Source organism: Podarcis liolepis (genome assembly GCF_965112155.1).
Source record: "Podarcis liolepis genome assembly, chromosome: 3".
Lineage (NCBI taxonomy): Eukaryota > Metazoa > Chordata > Lepidosauria > Squamata > Lacertidae > Podarcis > Podarcis liolepis.
Genome location: NC_139557.1, coordinates 52,429,935 through 52,454,394, shown reverse-complemented (window position 1 = coordinate 52,454,394; position 24,460 = coordinate 52,429,935). Strand labels below are relative to the sequence as shown.

At 41.9% G+C, this 24,460-nt stretch overlaps 1 protein-coding gene across 4 annotated transcripts in view; it reads right to left on the bottom strand.

Annotated features, from left to right (window-relative positions):
• The window catches only part of FOXO3 (forkhead box O3), a 119,820-nt gene that overhangs the window by 13,862 nt on the left and 81,498 nt on the right, over positions 1–24,460 (bottom strand). The window contains exons 2-3 of one of the 4 annotated variants that reach the window (XR_014524723.1): positions 5,032–6,471; positions 4,173–4,257 (exon numbers count right to left, since the gene is read on the bottom strand). The exons of 1 other annotated variant lie outside the window; for it this stretch is intronic. Coding sequence is in view for 2 of the 3 variants with exons in the window: in XM_083497669.1 (XP_083353795.1) it covers positions 5,068–6,471 (1,404 nt within the window). In the remaining variant the exon portion in view is untranslated. Of the gene's footprint in view, positions 1–1,744; positions 4,258–5,031; positions 6,472–24,460 lie in introns of those variants that run through there. 2 more of the 4 variants (XM_083497670.1, XM_083497669.1) reach the window with 2 other exon arrangements.

The following is a 24,460-nucleotide window of genomic DNA, read 5'->3' as shown; positions in this document are numbered from 1 at the left end:
AACCTGAATTTGAGCTAATCAACAGGGAAGCCATAACATTCCATCCAATATAAACATTTAGAAAAAGGAGAATATTGATATGTGGAGTGAAGCAATGAATGAAGTACAATGATCACTGTGTGATCCAAAAATGATTTAAGCTGGCTTATCTAGAGATGCCAAGGCCCTGAAAAACCCAGCAAATTGTGTGTGTTAATGCCCCCATCTTTTCCCAGGCCTCCACACATCTAAGTATATATAAATCATGAATTGTGCTGTATAGGTATAATATTGTTGCTAACTACTACTCCAGAGCAGCCCTACTTAATATAATACCGTTACCCATGAATAGGATTTCAGCTTTATTCTTTGTAGGTCACAAATGTGTCTGAATCATGAATTGGATTTAAACATCTGAGTTGCCATCAGCTGATAGGATGCTTTTAAACAAGCACAGAAATAAAACAATGCTTTGGGTGACAACCTGTTACAAATTACTCCAAGGGCTTACAAGGAATTTTCAAGTTAAGGTAAAACAGCAATATTTATGTCTGGTGACCTGAAGGTAAGATAGTTGGATCTAGTTATACCTGCATTAAAAGAAGAACTCATTCACTCATTCCCTTGGTGGGGGGAACACTCCTCTAACCCCCCAGAGCAGATATTGGGGGGCATAGGAGGCTGGGGGGAGTATCAGCAAAAATTACCTTCTTTCTACTGCCTGTGGGATCATCCAGTTTGTTCCTTTCTGCACAACTCAGGCTCCAACAAATTATTTTCAAAGCCAATATGGCTCTCTTCTGGCTCAGATATAATTTTATAAAAAAATTGGTGCCTATTCAGGACAATCTATTTTCCAATAATATTTTACATATTTAGGTATACAGTGGTACCTCGGTTTAAGAACAGCCCTGTTTACGGTTTACAAACTCCGCAAAACCGGAAGTAGTGTCCCGGTTTGCGAACTTTACATCAGTCTACGAATGGAATCCGAATGGTGTAAGGGCACCGGCGGCGGGAGGCCTCATTAGGGAAAGTGCACCTCGGTTTAAGAATGGTTTCGGTTTAAGAACAGACTTCCGGAATGGATTAAGTTCGTAAACTGAGGTACCACTATAATTCAATGTGGCCTGATTAAATGTAGTGTGAACCTCGTACGGGTTCATATTCCAACATTGTCGTAGATTTACTGGGTGCCCTCGGGCAAGTCAATCTCTCCCAGCTTTTGTTTCCTATCCACAATAATTTGGGAACATGATCGATGTCCCTTATACAGATGTTGTGAAGATGAATGATGATGGCAAACTAATGTGCACAACTACCCAAATTTATAACACAGAAAAGATGGATATTAAAGATTGAAGGGAAAATCCTAGTAGCCCAGTTTAAATGGATTGCCTATTGGCCTGTGGAGAGGATACATATTTAAACACTAAGTGCTTGATAAGAGATACAAAGTTGGGGAAATCCCTTAGAGCAGGCATGGCCAAACTTGGCCCTCCAGCTCTTTTGGGACTCCTATTCCCATCATCCCTGACCACTGGTCCTGCTAGCTAGGGATGATGGGAGTTGTAGTCCCAAAACAGCTGGAGGGCCAAGTTTGGCCATGCCTGCCTTAGAGCTTCTTTGCAGCCAAGAGCATTTCACTTGGCATCACTATACCTAATGCAAAAATAATCTCAGTAATAGCCTACAGAATTAGCTTTAATGCATTCTAATTTGTCACTCCACAGGAAACAGAAAATATCCTTTCCGTGACGTGTACTCACAGGACTATTGCTCTTCCTCAGTTATACTGTGAAAGTGAGCAACTTTATTATGATTAAAACAACCTTTCCTGCAGTGGAGCATTCTCATTTTCTAATGTTGTTATATAAATACAGTGGGTCAGGAAGCCAAGACAAACCATTCAGAAGGAGTCGACACTGTTGTGATGTGTCACAGCAAAAGCAAAAAATATCTAAGATTGCTAACAACAATACACAGCTCAAAAAGGAGAGTGTAATAGAAGGTATTCCCATAAATCAAATGCCTTCACTCCTCCTTTAGTTAGATTACTTTACCATGAAGACTGGGAAAATGGGATTTTTAAAACAAGCAAAGAGATGGAGGAGGAAGGCAACAGCAGCAGAATTCAACTTAAAATCAAGTATATAGACCAACCTTCTCCTTTCCACCCCTCAACCCAAATCCCTTGGGAAAGACATTTCCCCTTTTTGGAAACTGAATTCATCTCATCTCTACAAGGCAAGAGTTAACCTGAAGTAATTTTCCAATTGATGTGCTGCCATTATGGAACATTAACCCCAATCTATAGCTGATATCAGTCTGAGTTCGTAGCATAGTCTATAATACTGAGTGGCAAATTTCATAGTGAGCCTCCCTAAGCCAAGGAAATAATAACTGAACATCTCCAGCTATTTCTAAATTAAAAGATTATTCAGCTTCCAGTCCTTACTTTTGAGGACAGGAAGATCAAATGGAAATCAGAATAAGATTGATGACAATGGCTCATAAAAAGGGGAAAGGCCTACATACTGTAATAAGTGGAAGATTATTCCAGTGATCTAGACCCTTTAATAATGGATCTTACCACAAACAAACCACAGATCACATTTTGCTGGGACAATGCGTGTCTTAATTTGTGAAATTAAAAGTTCACTTATGCCAAGGCTAGAATATTTTGGTCCATAGGCAAGAACTTTCTCATTACTTTATTGACCAATGAAAACCATAGACAAGCCAGCACTTTGTTTTCTATCCTTTTGATGCTTGACTATTAATATAACGATCCAATTACTTCAAACTCAATCCCTACCCATACATCATCTCCTATTAGAACTGAAGTTTCACAAAAACACTCATTTTAAGAAAGCAATCTGGTTTAGGGTCCTCACCCAGAGAGGCTACCAATATGCTAAATACAAGTTGCTGTGTTTCCTAACATGTTCCTTCACCAAACCTGATCCATCCATTCTTGGATAGAGTCCAATTGTCTATGGAGGAATGGGCAGCAGGCACAGAGTTCACATTCAGTGCATGGAAACAATGAAAGATCTCCAGGTGAAAGCATGACCACCCCAGTCTGGGTTTATTTTATGTTAGACTATGGCTTTTTTTAAATAGACCTGAGAGATTCAAGAAAGCAACCCTGATTACTATAAAAAGGCAAATCATAAAAAACCTTGCAGATTCCAAGCATACTGGGTAAGAGGAATTCGGGATCTAAAGCTAAACAGAATGTAGTGCTCACGGAAACATTGATTCATAGAAAGAAGAAAAAGCAACTGGAAAAAAGTCACTCTCTGCACTTCCTAACACTATTGATACAAGAAGCAATGTGCCAGGAAGTCCACCTGATGCTGCTCTGTGTGTTCTAAAAATACCAAGCAATGCTGTCATCTTGTGAGAGTGTGGTATCCCATAATTTTGGCATCTGTAGGAACAGCTAGTTTCCAATTATCCTTGCTGAATCACATGAATAGCATAATGGCCTTTAAAAAGCAGACAGAAAAATCTCAACTGATGGCCCATTATTGTATTACATTATATTACGTTGCATTATGCCAGGCATCCACAGATCCACTCACCTGCTTGCCAGAGGCAAGTGTCCTCAGGCCTCTGCTGAGCTGGATGCCCAACAGTATATAGATCACCTCCCCCAAACTCTCGTTTGTGCTGCATGTGCAGAAGGTAATACACAGTGAGAGTCTCTTCAGAGCAGTGGAAGAGACACCTTGCCGAGCATAACTTCCCCAAATCCAATGCAAATAATATAAGACTCTACCTCTCCCCAAGCCTTCTGGATGTACCAAAGGACCCAATAGAGGGAATGTGTATGGTTTTATTTGGGGAAATGGCACAGAGGAAAGGATTATTTTTCTCCTGTGGCCAAGGCCCTGATCCAATTCAGGGTCCTGCTTTCAATTTTCTTTATCAAAACTGTGGGAGATCCTAATTATCAGCCTTCAACGTGATATCTACTTTGGCCCTCAAAGGTCCTGTTTTTGAAGGTATCTCTTTCTGAAAAACATTCTCTATTATTTCAGACTAAATAGAGTTACATTGGACACAATGGATGTCGCTTTCACAGGATACTCATATATTTTTTTATTTTGTGGGCAGTAAATGCCTTTGAGGGAGATTATTTTAACACACATAAATTCTCAAAAAGCTGCTTCACTCCCTTGTACTATCTTCTGTTGTGGCTTTCAAGTGTCAACTGTTCAGAATTTCTCTGTTGTGCTACAGGTGACATGAGAGAATGTGGAAGCAGATCTGCAACAACACAAACAAGCTACCATGAGATTGTTGCTGTTCATCATCCTGAAAAATTTAGGCCTTTAATTATTTGATCATTAACTATCATCCACATTATGAAAGGAACATGTAGCTTTCTCTATTGCCTGTTTTGTTGATAATACCATTCATTTTTCTCACCATGTGCAATTCAGGGCAAACCGACGTGAGAAAAACAAAACATATAAGAAAGTAACTTGTGTGCCAATTCACACAACTCTATGTGGTACAGTTATTCTGGTGGGAGCGGAATGGGGCGGGGGGTGGGGTGGTGGAGAGAATATCATGGACAGCAGATACAACATGTATCAAACCATCACTAAACAGAATAGTTTTACTATCTGAGGATGTATTGCTACATTGTCATTATGAGCTATATGAGAGGAACTATAGGTTCAGAGGTTCTAAATGCTTCTGTGTCAAAATCCTCTCTCAACAGACTATGGTCCCCACCACCAGCATCATACACTTGGGAGCTGATCATGTGTAGAAGAAGAATATCACTGTACATCTGTTAATAAGATGTCCCTATAGTGATCACCTTGTAGGAGAGTAATCCTGAACCAGCTCTTAGTCACAGCTATGATAAGCACATAATTGGAATACATAGCATTTCTACCTACTCATCAGCACCCCACTTTGGTTTATGGAGTTTGTTGTAAAAGGCTGTATTTTACATAAACCATATGTGCATATGGTAAGGGCACCGCCTAGTGAGATCTAATAAATGACAACGGACTAAACATCGCTAACCTGCTTTGCCCATTTCCCCCTCTTTGCATAAATCCTTCAGCCTGGAACCCAACTCTGTGACGAAGCTTGCTTAGCACCAGTGAAGTTTCCCACATTCAGAGTGACAACATTCTGGGCTGAGATGAGGGAATCAAAGTTAAAATCCAACCCATCTGCATCCATGAGTTCGCTGCGGATAATGGACTCCATATCACATTCCAAGCTCCCGTTGAAAATATCCAGGTCCAAATCACTGGGGAATTTATCATGCCCCATGACTGGAAGGCTCACGCTGCTGGAGTACAAAGAAGAGCCTGAGAGTGAGTCAGAAAGCGATTGCATAGACTGGTTGGCAGGTGACTGTTGCTGGTGTTTTGTCGACCCAACGTTGCTTGTGTCACTTAAGCCCATAGTACCGACGGAATTCGACAAGGCACGACTGCCACCGAGAGAGGAATTCTGGGACTGGTGCTGGTGGTGGAGCAGATTCTGGTTGACCAAACTCCCCTGGCTTGGCTGGGCAGCAAACGACATCATGGGATCATTCCGGAGCATAATATTCCTGCGTACGTTATGGGCAGACACAGCTGTGCTAGCTTGTGACATGAGTGGATCGGACTGAGTCATCATGACATCGCTGTGGCTATGCGAATCCGAAGCCAGCAGATCCTGCAGTGTTTGGTTATTGTAATGCGAAATGGAAGAAAATGTAGCTTGCTTGTTCTCTTGGATGGTTTGCATGGGAGACTGACGGAGGGAATTCAGAGATGATGGTCCAAACACAGCGTTGTTGAAACTATTCGATGGAGAACCAAGACCTGAACCTTTGGAGCCGTATGGAAAACTTGAGCTTCTTTGCATGAGTCCCCCTGTGGGCGACTGCTGGGAAGAGGGGAGGGTTATATTGTCCAAAAGATCATCCATAAGATTGTCTGTCAGACCATCGTTCAAGTTCATGGTGCCCGCCATATCAGTCAACCTTGGCAGCTCAACATTGCCAGGTTTATTTACTGAGGGAGACATGCTGGGTGGACTACTATACAGCATAGGGGAAAGTGGAGCATCATCATCCTGAACCTCATCTAGCTCAGTGCTGGCCAGTATTGGTGACAAGCGGCCACTTATTGTACTGGCATTTGAATTTGTACGAGACCGGAAATCTGTCCAGGCGTCTAGCTCATCGCTGCTGCGTGAGGTTGGGCTACCTGGCCACTTGGAGAGCTGGGAGGGGCTGTCTTCGCTTGTTTCCTGTGCAGCTTGCAGTGCTGCCTTCTTCTTAGCTGCTCGTCCTCGGCTCTTGGTGTACTTGTTGCTGTTATCCATCGAAACAGCACGTCTCCGTGGCGCTTTCCCACCTTTCCCACCGTCAGGGTTGATCATCCACCACGAACTTTTCCCAGTTCCTTCATTCTGTACCCTGATGAATCGACTATGAAGAGACAAGTTGTGCCTGATCGAGTTCTGCAAGAGCCACAAAAAACAAAACAAACAAAAAACAAGGAAATTTAGAATAGGGGCAAATTTCCTTTGTCCATCTCAACAATCTAAAAATAACATGGAAAATAATAAGAAAAATTACTAATTCTACTACTACATCTACTATCAGCATTTACTTACTGCTAACAGTGTGCTTAGGAACACTGAATTAATGTGGTCCATTCCTAAAGAGCAGGGCTGGCTGACCTGTGACCCTCCAGATGTTGTTGGACTACAACTCCTATCAGCCCCACCCAGCATGGCCAGTGGTCAGGGATGCTGGCATCTGGAGTGACCATGCTGGCTGAGGCTGCCGGGAGTTGTAGTCCAACGACATCTGGAGGGTCACAGGTTAGCTAGACCTGCTGTAGGGTTATCATGATTCTTTGGATCAGAGATGTTCCCGGGAAAAGTGTATTTAGCACTGAGGCCATTGTTGGTTTGCATGTTTCAATGTGAATTTTTGAACAACTTTAATATGACTTTTTGACCTGGCCCTCCCCTCGGATTCTGTGGGTTCATTAACAAAGGAGAACCTGCTTTCCTTCATTAAATAAAACCTCCCATTGAAAAACTTTACTGAGATAATCGTATGTTTATTTTAGTAAGCTGATGCATCAGTACATTGCTAGAAGCCAAGATAGTTAGTAAAGATACGCTGTGATCCCAAGCACATGTATTCAAAAACCAGTTTTGTAACAAGCTTATGTCCAAATCAAGGTCTTCATGATCAGGACGTAAAACATGTTTGACATGTTTTAACCTAATGGCCTCCTGCAAATAGCACTAGCTATAGTTACTCATTCTGCAGTTTATGGATTCATTATTTATTTCCTCCTCTTTTCCTTTAGTGACACTCCTTTAGTGACATCTGAAAGAAGAAACTGGCCTAATACTCTGGTGCCCAGAAAAGCCTCATAATTTTCCAAAGAATGCTTGCCATTATATACAACAGCACAGCCAACTGTTACGTTATAAAGAACTAGTCAACCTGTAAAAAGTTCCAACATGTTGACAAGCTTTCAGTGAAAAATTTAGGAAGTGAAAGCCCCATTGATATGACTATAACTGCCTCAACTAAAAGGGAAAACATACCCACTGCCCAGAAATTTCTATGCCATTTGGGACATTTGTTAGGGTGGATAGACTCAATGCAAGAGAAAATGAACCAAGAGTTGAAAAGCCATTCCACCACCTCCACTGAGAAGTGCCTCAAGTTTACAATAGCTGAACTGAGCAAAATACCTGTAGAGTCTATACTTAAAAGTATAGCCTAGAGTAGCACTTTTAATTAAAGTTATAAAATTTGGTAAAATCCCTCTGTGATGTTGAATGCTTAAATGGGGAGATTAACAAGTTCTTTTTGAAATATGGGCAAATATTGGTTGTATCTAGGTTTGAAAGACAAATATACATCTTTTGCCAGCATATATTGAAAACAAAAGGCATCAAGAGCTCATAAAATACAGTTTTTTATATGCATAAATAACTGTTTTTTTATGTACCACAGGGATAAAGTGAATGATTCACATTGGCATCGCTACCACTGACATAAATGGGATGGATGACATTAAGTAAATGGAAGACATCTGGGTATACAAGAAATCTGGTCCACATGCTTTTTTAATTCAATAGTAAGCACTTTAAAAAAAACTGTTTTGTCTGAGGCCAGGTCAATTAAAGGAAAAAGCCAGACCCAAGTTCTTCCTGCATCTATACACAGTAGGCATATATTGGAGTATCACTTTAAGAAAACAAAAAGTTATGCTAGCCACTATTCTTTCTGTGTAAGCAAAGATGCACGGCTCCAATAATTTTTTTTAAGGTTCCTGGGCATGCTCTTTTCACTTTGCTAGATAACGGCTTTGATCCACAATCCATTTGCTCTGGCACCCTCTGGGTTAAGATTACTGCAATGCATTATACATAGGGCAGCCTCTTAAGACAGTTTGGAAACTTCAGTTGGTGCTCAATTCAGCAGCCAGGTTGCTCAGTGGGGCAAGGCAGTTTGAGCATATAATGTAAATCCTGGCCCAACTGCATTGGCTGCCAATTAGTTTCCAGGTCCAGTTCAAAGTGCTAGTTTTGAGTCAAAAAGCCTTAAGGGCAGGGGTCCTCAAACTACGCTCTGCGGGCCAGATCTGGCCGCCAGGGTCCTGAACCCGGCCTGCCTGTGCGGCGGATCGCTCCAGACCCTACCCCCCTTGGCAAGGCTCGGAAGCGGCTGGGAGGGAAGAACCCTGAGGTAAAAGTGTGTGCGTGTAACAAAGCCCTGGTAATGCAGTTGTTACTGCTGGTGCTGGCTGCTGGATAACGGTGCACTGCCCCTTTAAGCCACCGGAGGGCAGGGTGGCGGTGAAGGAACCCCTTCCACGCCAGCCCTTCCTCGCCTCCCTTCCCCTCTGGCCAGCTCCATGCTCACCGGAGCAGCGCTTCGCCGGCCGGTTGCCTCCTTAACATGCACACGGGTCCCATGCGGCAGCCTTGGCAGAATGGAAATGGCACCTTGCCTTTCTGACAGATGTAACACAGCTACTCAACAGTTTCAATGTTCAACTTCAAGGAAAGGGGAAGCTCATCTGTGATATGCATTCACATGTAAAAGCATTTCAAGTAAAATTAGACCTCCTCATTAAACAAGTGGAGGAGGAAACTTCTGCCACCTCCCCCCACCTGTTGGTGGAAAAACCAGCAGTTACATTCCCAAGCAAAACATGCATGGATTTACTAGAAATGTTGCAAAAGGAGTTTCAAATTAGATTTAAAGAGCTTCATCACCATGAACAGGACAGCTTTTCCGGAACCCATTTTCTGTTGACACTGAAATTGTTGATCCAATTTACCAAATGGAATTGGCCGAACTACAGAACTGTGACTCTCTGAAAGACACATTCAAATCAAGCAGCCTCACTAATTTCTATGCATCTCTCCCCTCTGAGACATATCTTAATCTCAGGAACCATGCACTCAACATTGCAACCATCTTTGGCACCACTTATGTCTGTGAACAGACTTTTTACCGAATGAAACACCTGAAATCTCCAACCAGATCCAGACTAACTGATGAACACTTGCATCACTTGCTATGACTAGGAGTGACAAATATGGGACCGGATCTTGACCATCTCTCGTTAGCCAAAACCAGGCCCAATACTTCCCGTTGAAATACTTATAAGTTTATGTTGATTAAAATCATTCTTCATTTTAAATATTGTATTGTTTTTTCCTGTTCTTTGTGCACCACTAATAAAATATGTGCAGTGTGCATAGGAATTCGTCCATATTTTTTTCAAACTATAGTCTGGCCCCCAACAGTGTCTTAGGGACAGTGAACTGGCCCCTGTTTAAAAAGTTTGAGGAACCCTGCTTAAAGGGCTCAGGACTGCAATACCTCGGTGAGCCTTAGAAGAAGGGTGGTTATATAAATAAAACCCAAAGCCTTGTGAATGTACTCTGATGGGCACATAGTGTTTCTACGTATGTATGCACTGAAACTCCCACATGCATAGAAGAATCTCTGAATTTAGGAGAATATGTCTTTATTTCTTTTCTTAAAAACATAATTCTAACAATTGTGGATTTTTTTCTTCACAATTCTCATATTCACAAATAGGAGAGCCAATATGGTTGAGAGGTCAGTATTTTCGACAAGGCATTCTGAGTTCAAATCGACCCCTAACATCCCAGAGTGGACTTGGCCACCTCAGTATTCCTCATAGTTCTCTATTGGCCCTGGAGGATGTTCTCAGAGCAGTTTATATTGTTTCATTAGCTTGACCAGGACCACTAAACTGGCCTTCCTACTTCAGTATGCTATTTGAATGTGTTTCATGCTTTCCCCCTTCTTCTTTGGTCAAGGAAAATTGGCAGATCCCCTTCTGCAAGAATTTCCCCACTCCTCCTAGCTCGTGTCTGTTTCAGTCTCTTCCATACCGTGTTTACCTTATGGAGCTTGCCCATTAATTCAGACACCAGCTGCAAGCACCTACTGGAATACAGAGGCTTTTTTGTCTGGGATCAACATGTGGTATCAATTTATCATTCCCAACAACGCAACAAGGAATCCACTTGCTTTAAAAATAAAAAGGGTTGTGTGATTTAACTCTTAAAAGTCTTCCCCCTTTCTATATTTTAAAAAATAAGCCTGCATATTAGCAATATGAGATACAGCTGGTAGATTTGGAATCCTTGCTACATGACTGACTGGCTCTGTGAATTTGGTTCACATTTTTTTACCAGCTCATTGGGCATCGCAGAGAAAGGAAACGCTAATGTATAAAGCTACACCCAGCTACAAGTGTGACCTTTTGCAGATTAAAGCAAGAGTTTATTTTCACAACAGGGTCATTTAGAAGCAATGAATTACAAGTCAGCAGCACCGTCTGACTAGCCTACAAATGCTGGTAATATTCTCTAAGGAGGCTGTTCTACTATTCTAAAGCAATGTGGAACAGGGTATAAACTTTACTACTGAGTAAAATAATTCAGGGAAGGGGCAATATTTATTTATATCCTGCTTCCAGAAAATTGTTCCCCAAGCTTACTGATTGCTTACATTTGTTCACTCTATGGCATGAGGGCTTCCCACAAAATTCACTGGGCTCAAGGGAAAAAAGGTGCTTTATTTTCAAGCTATGGGTCAGGGCTAGACAGTGCTTAGTATTTATTTATTTATTTCATTTGTATCCCAGCCTTTCTTTAGAGCATCTCTGAATGGCATACATAAAGGTTTATCCCACTTTATTCTAACCAGAAATCTGTGAAGTAGGTTAAGCTGAGTGACAGCAATTGAGCCAAGGTCACTGACTCATCTTCATAGCTAATGAGAGATTTCAGCCCGGGCCTCTCTGTTCCACATTCAGCAGAACAAAATGGGGGCACATGCAACAAATAGAGTCTCTATCTCTCCACTGAATATGCCTCATTGGATTTTGGTAACAACGACAACAACAACAACAACAACAACAACAGGCTTGCCCCAGCCACTCTGGGCAGCTTCCAACCGATATAAAACATAATAAAGCATCAAACATTAAAAACTATACAGGGCTGCCTTCAGAGTTGTGTATTTATCTCCTTGAGATCTGATGGGGGGGGGATTGCACAGGGTGGGTGCCACTACTGAGAAGACCCTCTGCCTGGTTCCCTGTAACTTCACTTCTAGCAATGAGGGAACCGCTAGAAGGCCCTCGGATCTGGAACCCTCATTGTCTGGGCTAGACAACGGGAGTGAAGATGCTCCTTTACAGGGCAACAGCTGTTTAAGACTTTAAAGGTCAGCACCAACACTTTGAACTGTGCTCGGAAACATACTGGGGGTCATTGTAGGTCCCTTAGGACTGGTAAAGTGGGATAAATTTCCTTGGACACTACCTCTGGAACCTAGAGATTCTTGCAAGGCCCCACAAACCCAGCCACAACCTCTCTTTGCAGGCTCCACACTGGCCCTGCTTCACACCCTCCTTGAGAGTTTTTGCCTGGCTGGAATGTGTCCTTGAACTCTGTGAATGTGTCATGCTTGCTTGGATGGAGGGTAGAGAGAAGTTTGTGTGTAGAAATTAGCCTTCTGTACAAAAGGTTTCATTTATGTTTGTTGCTCTGCCCACTTTAGCCTCCCACCCGCCACAGGCATGTAGACAGTTGAGGTTACTGTAGGTGCTCCAAGACATTGTGTTATTATTATTCTAAGCATTTTAGGGTTCAGCCCTACGATTCTGGGAATAGGTCTGGCTCAAATTTCTGCACAGCAGTAGCTGATTCAGCTCTATTAGGCTTTCCATCTCAGTGAAAATTTTTTGGGGGGTTAATTATGTTTACTGTGTGAATTTACCTAAACATAACTTTTTTTTTGTGAGAACAAAAATAATCATCCGTAATATGGGATCTTGAAAAATCCGAAAACAATGTCTAACCTAATCTTAAATCTGCATGTACTTAACTGCCAAAGGAACACCCCAAACACACACTCCTCTTGGACTTCCAGCCCTTCGGATCACAGTCAGTGAGTTCTACTTAGCATTCCAGCCTTTGCACAAAGTTATTCCAAAAGCCTTACAACCAGGCATTTCAACAGCTGAGGGGGGCTTTTCCCTGAAGTCCTTAGTAATATTTATAAACAATTCAAGTTGGGAAATTATTTGATGAAAACCAACTGAAAAGCAGCCTACGCATGGCAAATGCTCCATGTGGCAGTGATCATTTTCACTGCCAGGAATGTCTCTATGCTGTCGCCCAGGAATGCTTGGTGGTCGTGTGGCGATTCTCTTCATAATGGGGCAATCCTCTACATAGAATAGCTGTTGCTGGGAATAGCAGCCATGTGGAGGTTATTTCAAATAGCCTCCATGTGCTTTTCATATGACCAACTATTTAAAGTACCTCATCAAAATAACCCCAGGAGAATCTGTTCTGAACACCAAGAGCAGAAAACTGAACATTATAAAAGGTGTTTCAATGCTCACTTTAAAAGGGGCAGCATGGAAATGAATAGTTTAGCACACTGAGCATCATGAGATCTGATTTGTGCGTGTGTCCTTTATCAGATTGTCAGTTTTGACCATCTTTTAAATGGAGTCTACTGTTTGAAGACGTACCTGTTTACACAGGGATTCCCATGATCGCTGGACCTGAATCTCCTGTTTTAATTGTGGTTTGAATTGGTGTGCTGCTTTAATGGGATTGTTTTATTGTGTATTTTAATAATTGTGCACTTCAATTATGGTATATTTCTACAATGTTATGCAATTGGTTTTTTATATTTTGTGAACTCTTTAAGAAGCCATCTGGGCGTTAAGCAGTGTATATACATTACTACTACTACTTCTATTACTACTACTACTAGAGTAGTTTTGCTTAAGTAGTAATGGTGTGTTCATTATCTGTTATTCAAATTCTGATCCAGAAAGAGACATCTGTGTGTGGAAGCAGCATTTTACACATGTATTCGATACCGATTCAGGTGCACAGACGTCTGTATCGCCATAGCTCAGAGGAGGGCAGTGCACATGCTATGTATGGTTCAATACTTGGCATCTCTTGGAGAGCCACTGCCAGTCAGTGAGTAGACAGCAGTGAACCAGACGGACCAGCGGTCCAACTTGCTTTAAGGTAGCTTCATATACATGTCCTGATATGTTAAGATCAGTGTTCGAAACTTTCATTATTCTAGGCACATTTTGTGACAGGGAATTTCATTAGTGCGAGCAGTTTCTGAGCTCTGGGCGCAGTACTGCACCTAAGATTTCAGATTAAAACTGCAGAGTGGAAGGAAAGGAGGACCTTTTTCTGCCTCCCCCCTTCCAGCTGAAGACTGGAGAAGAGACCCTCTTAAGAATATTAGGCGGGTGGGCAAAGGACTAGGCCATGTGAAAAGTTAACTTAAAATTTTAGCTGCAGTTCATTCATTTTCAGCTTTGTGTTCTTGTTATAAAAGAGTGCACCTAGACATACCATTGTTGCGCCCGTAACCTAGCTTTAAGGTGCCATTTAGCTCCTAGTTTTCATATCTCAGTTTCTAACACTGGTTAAGATCTCCTGAGGAAGCCCTCAGAGTGCCCCATCACCTGTTGAATGTCCTATTGTTGGAAGTGATGCAAAAGGCAGCAAATGGTCCAACTCCAGGTGAGAAACTCCCTCCTCAAGGAGGCTTAGCTGGCAAGCTTTCTCTTAAAAAAAAAATATGGCAGAGACAGGTTCTTTTCGGGGCCACTTGAACTTTAAATTTAATTTAGAGCCAGGGATAATTGGACTGTGTTGGCATTTATGGTCTTGGGATTTATTATTTTGTTGATTTTAATGAATTGTTAATGATTTTTAAATCAATGAATAAAGGTGTCCATGTGGATCTGTACCACAGTCTTGATCTTATCCTCACCCAAGTGGCTGGATAGATGCAGACGGAGAGGCATCATCCTGAGATACGTACTATGCTGGTGCATACAACTAGCTGTGTTCAACCAGAACTGAATCAGGGCCAGAATATCTGAAACAGTCTGCTTACTGCCCTCCCTCCCTCCCTCCCTTCCTCCCTCTCTAACAACACTTTAAACTGCTACAATAAATAAACCCACCCTGGCTGAAAATATAGCATCTGGGAATTGGCAGAACACATCAGACTTTCAGTCAGCAGCACCATTTCCAGTTATCCTATAGACAGCCTTCTGCTGACCACAGGAGACCTCTAATAAGTAACATTTGCTTTGCGTGAAGAGAGCATGCTGTTTGCCGTTTACTTTTTTCCACTGGGAAGAGAAATACAGGGAGAAACGTCACTGTCAATAATCCAAATGCTGCAATTTTCAAAGTCTTAACCAAAAAAAAGAAAAAAGAAAAAGGAGGGGGTAGCCTAAGTTTTTAAAGGAGACGAAAAAGAATCAAGAATAACCTTTCATGCGGATTAAAAATATTCCATGTGTGCTCTGTTTATGAGGAACTTCAAGGAGGAGAGATAGCAATGGTTAAATGGCTGTGTGGCTTTTATTTTTCAAATTTAGAAACTGTCTCAGTAGCTTCTTGCCCAGCTGTTTTTGTTCTTGGAAAACTACAGAGAACATTCCATTCCACTCCGCCAAACCTGCACTTCCGGCACACATTGGACATTGGAAGCAGCTCTCACAGACACATTCTCTCCCCCGCCCTGTAACACTGTCTTTTGGCCAAGTGCTCCAGCAGCTCTTGTTAGTATAAGGCTGCATGCGTGTATCTGTGCTTCCAGTACATGCAACCCACGTACATTGCAACACACATACAGAGCTTCTTTCGTGCACAAGAGCCATCATTCGCAAGGGCTTTGTCAAGCACTGTAACATCAGGGAGAGCTCTTTCTCTGTAACCAAGATGCCTGCAAGAAAGCATCTGCAGTACTGAATGGAGGGGAAGACCTCGGGCACATGGGAATTCTGCAAATGAGCAACAAGTAAGCTCCAAAATGAATATATTTTCTGAAATGCTGCATCCTTATTAAAAAATTGACTAGACCAATGTGAAAGGAGTAATCATTAACAAAAGCAGGCCAGCAAACAAAAAAAGGCCCATCTCACCTCTACCTGCACATTATGTGTGAGGAAATTTTGGCCCTGTGAGGTTGCTGAATTACAACTCCCATCATCCCAGGCCGGTGGTCATGCTGGTCATGCTTGCTAGGATTGATGGGAGTTGTAGTTTAGCAACATGTGGAGGGCCAAAGGTTCCCCACCCCTGCTGAACATGACCTATATAAGGATTGCAGATGCTTTGAAGCCTTGACCAGTTTAAAGTCATCGTTTAAATAAAACAGAGGTGTTTGCAAGCATCCCTGGGCTGTGTAACTGGTCAATGTAGATGTTTGTAGGTGAACAGATGCAAAATGGACCATGCACTTGATTCAAAATGTCAGTCCTTGAACTGGTAGGATTAGCTCTGGAGCACACAGTTAGGAGAGGCCTTGTAAGAGGGTCTTCTGGCAGTCTTCCCTTGTTTTTAAGTAGGCCATGGTTCTCTTACATATTGCTCCTGTGTGTAGTGCTCACCTTACTCAGAAAATTGAGGGGCATGTCTAGCATTGTAAGTTCAAGCCTTCAAGCTGTGTTTTCTCAGGAGCTTTTGATAAGGAACTGGGTCCTATGGTGGAACCAATGTAAACCTTTGGCACTCATCCTCCTACAGAAACTGCAGCGAGAAGAGGAACCTGATAGGAATGAAGACTGGGGAGGGACAGAGAAGTCCTGTTTGCGGAGACAAAGCATTACCACCACCACCACAGTTTCCCCATAGGTACATGTGTGGTAATACTTGTCTCACATTGTGGCCAGAGTCTATGGGGGGAGGGGAGAGGAAGAAACTCCAGCAGCTCAAATAAAGGGTTATCAGTAGGAGGTGCTGTAGTGGTTCATGCAACTTTGATAGTCAGCTATACAAAATGTTTGGGGCCAAAAGTAAATCATCTTTCAAGCACCTGGAGTTGTTTCTTCTCTTTCACACACTGCCCTGGAAGTCTTTAGACAGACTGTGTCGCTAGACTTTGATGTGAAAGAGTTGCAAATGTCCAAGTGGTCATCTGTTTCCATTCTAGTTGGGATGGGAAGCAGAGTGATTGGCAAGAAGACGCCTTGTTCTTAAAACACATCAATTCAGCAAATTGTCAACCCACGCTGACACCTTCTGTTGCTAAACTGATCCCCTTTACTGTACATGTTAAAGCCCCAATGTGGAAGCTGCTTTTCTGCGGGGTCATCCCATGACATGCCTGAAATATGTTTAAAAGCCTGTGAGCATATGGTGGAGGTGACTGGGCACAGCACATGGCACTTTCTCCCAGAAATGAACCTGCTTTGCTTTTCCGAGAAGCAGCTCTTTATAGCAACTGCTTCTAGTATGTGAAGGGAGCACAGCCAATCAGGGCTTGAAACAAACTGAAGAGACAAACATTAAGAGAGGAATGTGGAACATTCTGGTGGTGCTTTTGCTGAATCAGAACATTCTTGATGGGGGGGAAAGTGTTTTATATATAAGAATCTTGTGTGAACAGTGCAGAAAGAAGAATGGTGATTGGGTGGGATGTTTGGGGTTTTTTGTTGGAATTGTTGCTGTTGTTTATTTCCATCTTTATTTTAGATATTGTGATTTATGTAGAAATTGTACAGTTTGGTTGTGTACTTTCTAGTGTTTTATTTATTGTTTATGACTTATTTTGTTGTGTTGTATTTATGTATTATTTTCACATTGTAAGCCACCTTGAGCATGGTTTGAACTGTGGAAAGGTGGCATACGAACAAAATTATGCATGACTGAATTTTGCCGTTGTGATTGTAGCCCTCAGCGTATCAGGACACCTTTAACTTCAATTAAAATTTCAAACACCAAATTGCCACCTCAAAATTGTTTTTTTTCAACACATAATCTATCCTATAGTTTGCATATTTGAATCAATTCACAGGCCTCTTTCTATATCCATTTAAATGTATTGTTCCCATGTTATTATTTTCCTCAGTTAGAAATGTTAAGTTTTATGTGAAAAATTACAAGGGTGAGTCAGTGCAGGCCCTCCTATTATGAAATCTACCCATTTTATTGAGAGCAGTAAGCTTTGGAAATTGTGACTAAACTAGCTATTCCATAACAGGAAATGCTGTGTATTAGGCAGGGAACAAACACTGAAACTAATCAAACCAGTGTGTCAGCAAAGTTTCAAAGACCCTGATCCTGAAGGTTTTTTTTTTCTTGTGCCAAGTGCGGTGTGTCTGTGTGCTACCTCAGCCATAGCAGTGAGAGCAACTGGACTTGCAAAAACTTGTTTATCTCTAGGAATCTGAAAGTTTTGCCATAATTGTGTGAGTGCTTCACACATAAAAAGCCAGAAATGCCCCCAGATGCCCTTCCCAAAGGTAGCGTGGAAAAAAAAGAGGGTACAAGGAATAACGAGTTGACTAAACTTGCTGGTTATCCAACATGGGTATCCACAGTACTAATTTAGCATTCCGTTGCTTCATTCTGCGTGTCTAAACAAGACCTTAGTTCAATGGGGCTTACTCCAAGGTAAGTGTGCATAGGAAGCCACCTTAGTAATGACTAAGTTGGCTGGATATGGGCCAGACTGAGCATTTAAGTTGCTGAGTTGGAACACTATTTAAGCTAAATATTACACATGTGAACTAGCTCTGAAGCTCAGGGACTTGGAGTCTGGGAAGTGTTATGTTATACTATGTTTCACTTATACATTGCTTTTGGGACCAAAGGCCCCCAAAGCAGTGAGCAGCATATTAATATAAAGAAAGATAAAATGAGCATACAGTACAATAAGTTCATCAAAACAACATAAGAAAGCAAAAGCAATATATACCCACCAATCATACTAAATATGCATTATGGGCTGCATCCACGCTCCCTGCATTCCACCTCGTGCTTGGAAGCCAGGTTAACTCGAATACCCCAACCCAGGTGCTCTAATATCTCATCTAGGAGCAAACCCACCCACATCCAGTCAGCTAGCAGGAGTGCCCTTGCCCTCAAAACACACACACACACCATGTTTTAGTAGGTCTGTGCAGGTCCTTCAACAACTACCGGTAGCATGACATAATAGCCCTTCTAGCCAGAGGCTTTAAGCCACCTCTGGCCTTGATTTTTCTATTACGAATACAAATCAGAAACAGGAACCTCTGTTCCATGAGATTTAAAACATGTAATTAGTTTATCATTGCAGAGAGCAGATAATCTGATTTTTAAAACCTCTAGAATTTAAAGTATGTTACATTCTGGTTGCCAACAGACAAAGAACATTTCAGCTTAATAGTTTGTGTCCCTTCATCAGGGGTGGTAGTAGAGGGGGAAGTAGCTAGCATTTGGTTTTTTTTTCTTCTTTTCTTTTTATCATGGTTCTTTTGCATATTCAGAAACATTTTTTAAAAGAAACAGACTGAGTTCAAGTTTATATTTTAACCAAATAAACCAAGTGCCACTAGTTATTTTTAACCAGATCACCATTATGCGTTGAATGCAAACATTTTTAATTATACCACCACGGAACAGCTGTTACCAATGTTTGGAAACAGCCCAACAGGTAATAAATGTATGGATCTTTCTTTGACCTATTCCCCTCCCCACCCCACCCCATTTGTGGTTTTTCCTTATACATTCTCACTTCGATGTTTATTGTGAAGTTCTGAATTAAGTCCATTCCATAGCTTCTAACAATACAAAAGAATGCCTTCACAAAACTGATCAGCATTATTCAGACATGCTACTGCCTGAATATGTGTCATCCAGAGTTTGAGCTCAGATCTACAGCAAACACTCCCACTGAAGTGATAATGCTGGGAAAGAGGCAGTACCTGGAAAAAGAAATAGGTTTTGTTTTTTAATTTTTTGTACCTAAAACCTATTGAATCTCCCAAGGCTCGGAACAGGTAACATCATGACACCATAGCCTTACTGCCATTTAGAAAGAAGTGGGACACTGTGGCAACTGTGTTTCTAGAAGGCCCTCAGTATGGAGTCTCATATGGTCACTCACCCAGAGACGGAGAGATCTTATTTAAACACTAAAAGCTTGTCGGACCCTCTGTGAATCTCCCTCCTTGATATAACAAGCAGGACAGCTCTATGTCCGCTGATAAAAGAATATCTGACACCAAGATATACAATAAAAAGGATATGTCAAAGAGAGAGCATTTATATTGGATAGTAGAATTAAGAAAACAGTGCAACAAGGTTCTAGCTAAACACAGGCCAGATGTTCAGGAGATGCTCACATGGGTGGCCTGGTTTAGTCACTCTCACCGTGTATGGGTGCCCTCTATGGGGCTCTGTGCCTTAGAGATTTTGCAGAATTACAACATCTAACATATGAATACGCACACACTTTAAGAAAGAAGTACACAAAGGAACTTCAGGAATGTTTTAGCTTCTAAATTTACTGGATAGGCTCCTAATGCTAAAAAATAATAGTGTGATGTAAGATCCTCTTGAATTGCGGTTGAACTGGAAGGGCCAGATGAGAAGGTACTGCGGTGAATAATTATTTCCAGGACATGCCCCACTTCCACCCTGTTAAAAACTCTAACATGATGCATGGCGGGGAAAGAGCCAAATCAGTTTTGCAATTCTTTTCAAGTGGTGTGATAGGACAAAGATTCTTCAAATCGCAGGCCTGTGCAGTGATCAGTTTCATTTAATAAATAAGCATAAAAAGTTATCTTTGGATTCAAAACACAATTTTCTTTGTATGTATGAAAATGATAAATCATACTTCAACTAGGAAAAAAATTGAAAATGGTATCTGCAAAGCCAAAGAAGCAATAATTCCTAGTATGGTCCTTATAAAGATATCATAACAGCCCTGTATTTCCTCCATGAACAGGTCTGTCAATGGTGTTTTCAGGTGTTCCAGCAGGATGAAGCTGTGGGTGGCCAGATCTGCATGTTGATCTGGAGGGTGTTTCTGCAACCCAGAGTCCCTGAGGGCATCTGCAATATCACCTGATCTGCAGAAGGTACAGCCACACACAAGGGCAGAAAGTCAGGTTCCCAGTGCTTATATGAGGCCTGGGCAATCATGAGGATGTCTGCCAATTGCACAGTCTGATGTTATACAACCTTGTTCTCTACCGCGCCTGAAAAGAGCCATGAAACTTGAGCATACATAGCCCAGGAGGCTAGGCCACAGCTTCTGGACATTTCCTAGTCACAAATCTCATTTCAGTTTAACCGGAGGTCCACCACCTATACCCCAAACTCCACAGATGACCTTCTCAGACCAAACTTTTCTCATTCATGTTCATCCAAAGAAGCACCCTCAATATGGCCAGCAGCAGCAGCAGCAGCAGTACTAGATAGCCAAATAAAAAGTGCCATACACATACTCAAAGAAGGCATGCTTGAACAGCTCGTCAGATCTTCAGTCTTAAATTGCAGCAGAGGTTGTAACAGTTTCAAATCAACAATAAATTGAAAAGTTAATTCCATCTAGCTATTTTGTATTATAGTTACTATTACTTAACCATTTATATTCCAGTGTTCTGCATTTATATTTGTCTTCCCTTCACAATCCCACTCACAATCATTACTGCTCTTGTTGTTCATACGGGACACAGAGTAAGAACTTGCCCAAGGTCTCCCTGAATGTTCATTGGTACTTGACCTCACTGTTTTCTATTTTTAGGTCAAAATTACACACTGCTAGATGCCACTGAAAATTTGTCACGTTGGCAAATGACTAGGCCCAATAACCCTTAAGAAAAATAAAACTGCTGCATAACCAAATGCTTGCTTTCTTTCCTTCCTTCCTTCCTTCCTTCCTTCCTTCCTTCCTTCCTTCCTTCCTTCCGTCCCACCAAGGAACTGCATCCTTTCTATACCTTTAACAGTTACAAGGTTAACATGTCAGCTCCTCCAGACTGTGCATGGATGACCATTCTGTAACTACAATACAGTTTGTGCCTGGATAGGTAAACTCAGTCTAGTTATTTCCGGTCCTTTGACAAATCAAGACGGTCAGAAATACACACCATCACTAACTCCTTGCTGACCCTTCAAATGTTTGTCTGGGTTGTACTACTACTTATAGGGGTACCATATTTCTAGAAGTAAAATTCAGGACAAAAGTTTCATTTTGCCAATTCTCCCAAATCCCCAAAATTTCACCAGTTAAATCCCAGACACGTCAGGGAAATTCCAGACATATGGCAACCCTAACTACTTGCCACAGTCGTATAGGGTGGGGGTGGGTGAGTTATGATGACTGAAAGTTACCCCATAAGGGACAACCTATGTTTTTGGTGTGTTGATGGAAGTAGCTAGTAACTGCCACATAACTGGCCTTGGGTTTTTTTGGTTTTGTTTCATTTTAAGAGGTATCCTCAACAGAAGGGGGTGGGATGTTTCACCTTCTACTCCTTCATTTATGTATTTATTTTTTGTAGCTGTAACAGCTGACATCTTTCTCAGCTGTTTTCTCAAGAGATCTGCCTGTGTTTACATGAGAAGAAGGAATTGTGTGTGTGAGAGAAAGGCAGCCCTACTAGCTCAACTAAAATTTTAAGCAACTCTTAGTTAAGGAAAAGGGCTCGGTGGTAAGATCAGATGCTTTCCAAGTTCAATTCTTGATATCCCCCCAGTTAGGACTGGGAGAGAGACTCTCATTTTAAAATCTGAAAGAGTCGCTGCCAGTCATTGTTGACAATACTGAGCTAATAACCATGAATGGAATAGAATCAATGTTCAAACAAGAAGCACACATTGGCTTCAGCAGGACTCTGGAGGAAAGTGATGTCTGATTTTGTTCTTCGGTTCATGAAGGGATTATCTCCTTCCTCCATGTCTGCCTTCTTTCTAGGCATTCGTATAAAGCATACTATGTTCTCCTTTACTCTGACAACATTCATGTTATTGGGAGAAAAGCCATAATATGCTACCTTTATGATTCAAGGGTATTCAGAAAATGAAGGATGAAAGAAAAAGGGGTAATGATTACTCAGAATCTGCCAAGAAGTAGTATGTGTGCGTTAAGAGGGCCCTGTGCTTCAAACTCCAAAGGTAAATATTATTTGTATACACATTACAGAACCTAATTTCAAGTAGATACAGTTTGGCACTCTATACTTGGTTTCACACGCTTCTATGCATTCTGCAAGGAACAACTTTTTCAGTTCACTGTTGAGTGTGCACCAGCATGTCAAATAGCTGTAAATACTGGACTGCTGACCATACGCCAAAAAAACTATACTGTGACCAGAGTGCCCAGTGGCAAAGCTTCCTTCACCTTGTGTGGCATCTTGGCTGGTGAACACAAAGATCTTTCTTTAGCTTCCTGCCCTCTGAATCAGGCGTTTTAAAATTTGATATGACGCTGGCTGCATTAACACATGACAAGAAACAGAGCCCCTGTAGGACAACAGGATCATTTCTCAGGCTCTCTGCTCACAGAAAACACAGAGCTGGAGTTTGCATATTTGGATTACAACTGTAGCACAAAAAAGGGCAGGCAATTGTGGGGGAGGGGGAGGGAACGCACACACAGATTAAGAATCCATTTCTACCAAGTGTAGACAGACTAGCTGACCTGCCAAGCAGCTAAATTTATTTTGATTCATGCCTCCACTCCCCAAAGTACACAGTGGTTACTGAGAAGCTAAAATAGAATGAAATGAAATGTTAAAAAGTCATACATTGGGAGGTGCCTCCAGAATCCATCTCGCACCGACAGGAGTCTAGCAAACTTCAGAAAGCTGGCACACCTCCCCCCCCCCCGAGTTGAAACTGGAAGCATGCTGCTCTCTTACACCCCAGCATGTTTTCTTTCAGTCTCTGTACCACTGGCTTATTTAGTTTAGTATTGTCTGCACTGACTGGCAGCTGCTGTCCAGGTTTGCAGGCAGGAGTTTTCCTGGACATGCTGGAGATCAAATCTAGCATCTTCTATATGCAAAGCATGCCTTGCATGTGCTCTATTTTATTTTATTCTGCATATTTACATTGCGCCTTTCCTCCAAGGAGCTTCAGGTGGTGTATGAGGTTCTCCTCTTCCACATTTCAGCCTCACAACAATCATGTGAGGTAGGTTAGGCTGAGAGGCAGTAGCTGGCCCTAGGTCACTGCAATGAGCTGATTAGGGATTTAATCCCTGGTCTATTTAAGACACAAGGCCTAGTCCAGCACACTGAAGCATGGGCCCTCCTCTAAATTTTGCTGCATCTCTGCATTGGAAGCAAATAATTCAGTATTACCTGATGCAGAGATATGACTCAGTGGAAGAAAACAAGGGCAGCATCTTCTTTATGTGGTTTTTTTCTGTCTCGCAGGACACCAAATTCATGTTTTAAATTTAATTCTTCTGTTAGTACTAGCCATTCTATTGTGACAAGAGTTTGTGAATTGCTGGTCTAATCCAACAGACTAATGGGTCAGGCTTGCATTTGTTGCACCACAAAACAGCTGTGGAGAATCAATGCTTGCTGTCTTCTCTGTGCTAAGCAGTTGAAGACAGCTATCCAGACACTCTCTCCAATCCTCCAACCAAATCCCCTTGAGGCCTTGGTTTACTTCAGGCGTCCCTCTGGGGATCTGTGCTGGGTCAGCGTAGGTCCTTCCAGTCACATATGCAAATCATTACCTGGAATAGCTTAAAAGGAATACAAACTAATTTTCTTCTGGCAATAAAACACTGAGGTTGAAGGGCCATAAAAGTTCCAATTATTGAATGCATGAACAGGGGCTGGGCATGTTTGTCCAGAACACAATCTGCTCCTCAACTTGCCCAAAGTGTCACATAGGCCTGGAAGAAATTAAATGTTTTAAAGCAAAGAGAGAAAACAGGTTAAAGGAACAGCTACATTCCACTCCAACTTGGTCAAACCTGGAATGGTTTTAGGCCTCTCTGCACATGCTCCAAGGCTTTCAGCCTGCTGAGGGGGAGAGGAGACAGCATAGGCTCCCTCATTTCATCTCCCCAAGCTCAGCTGCATCAAGCAGTTGGTTATACAGCCACTCCTTATACAGCAAC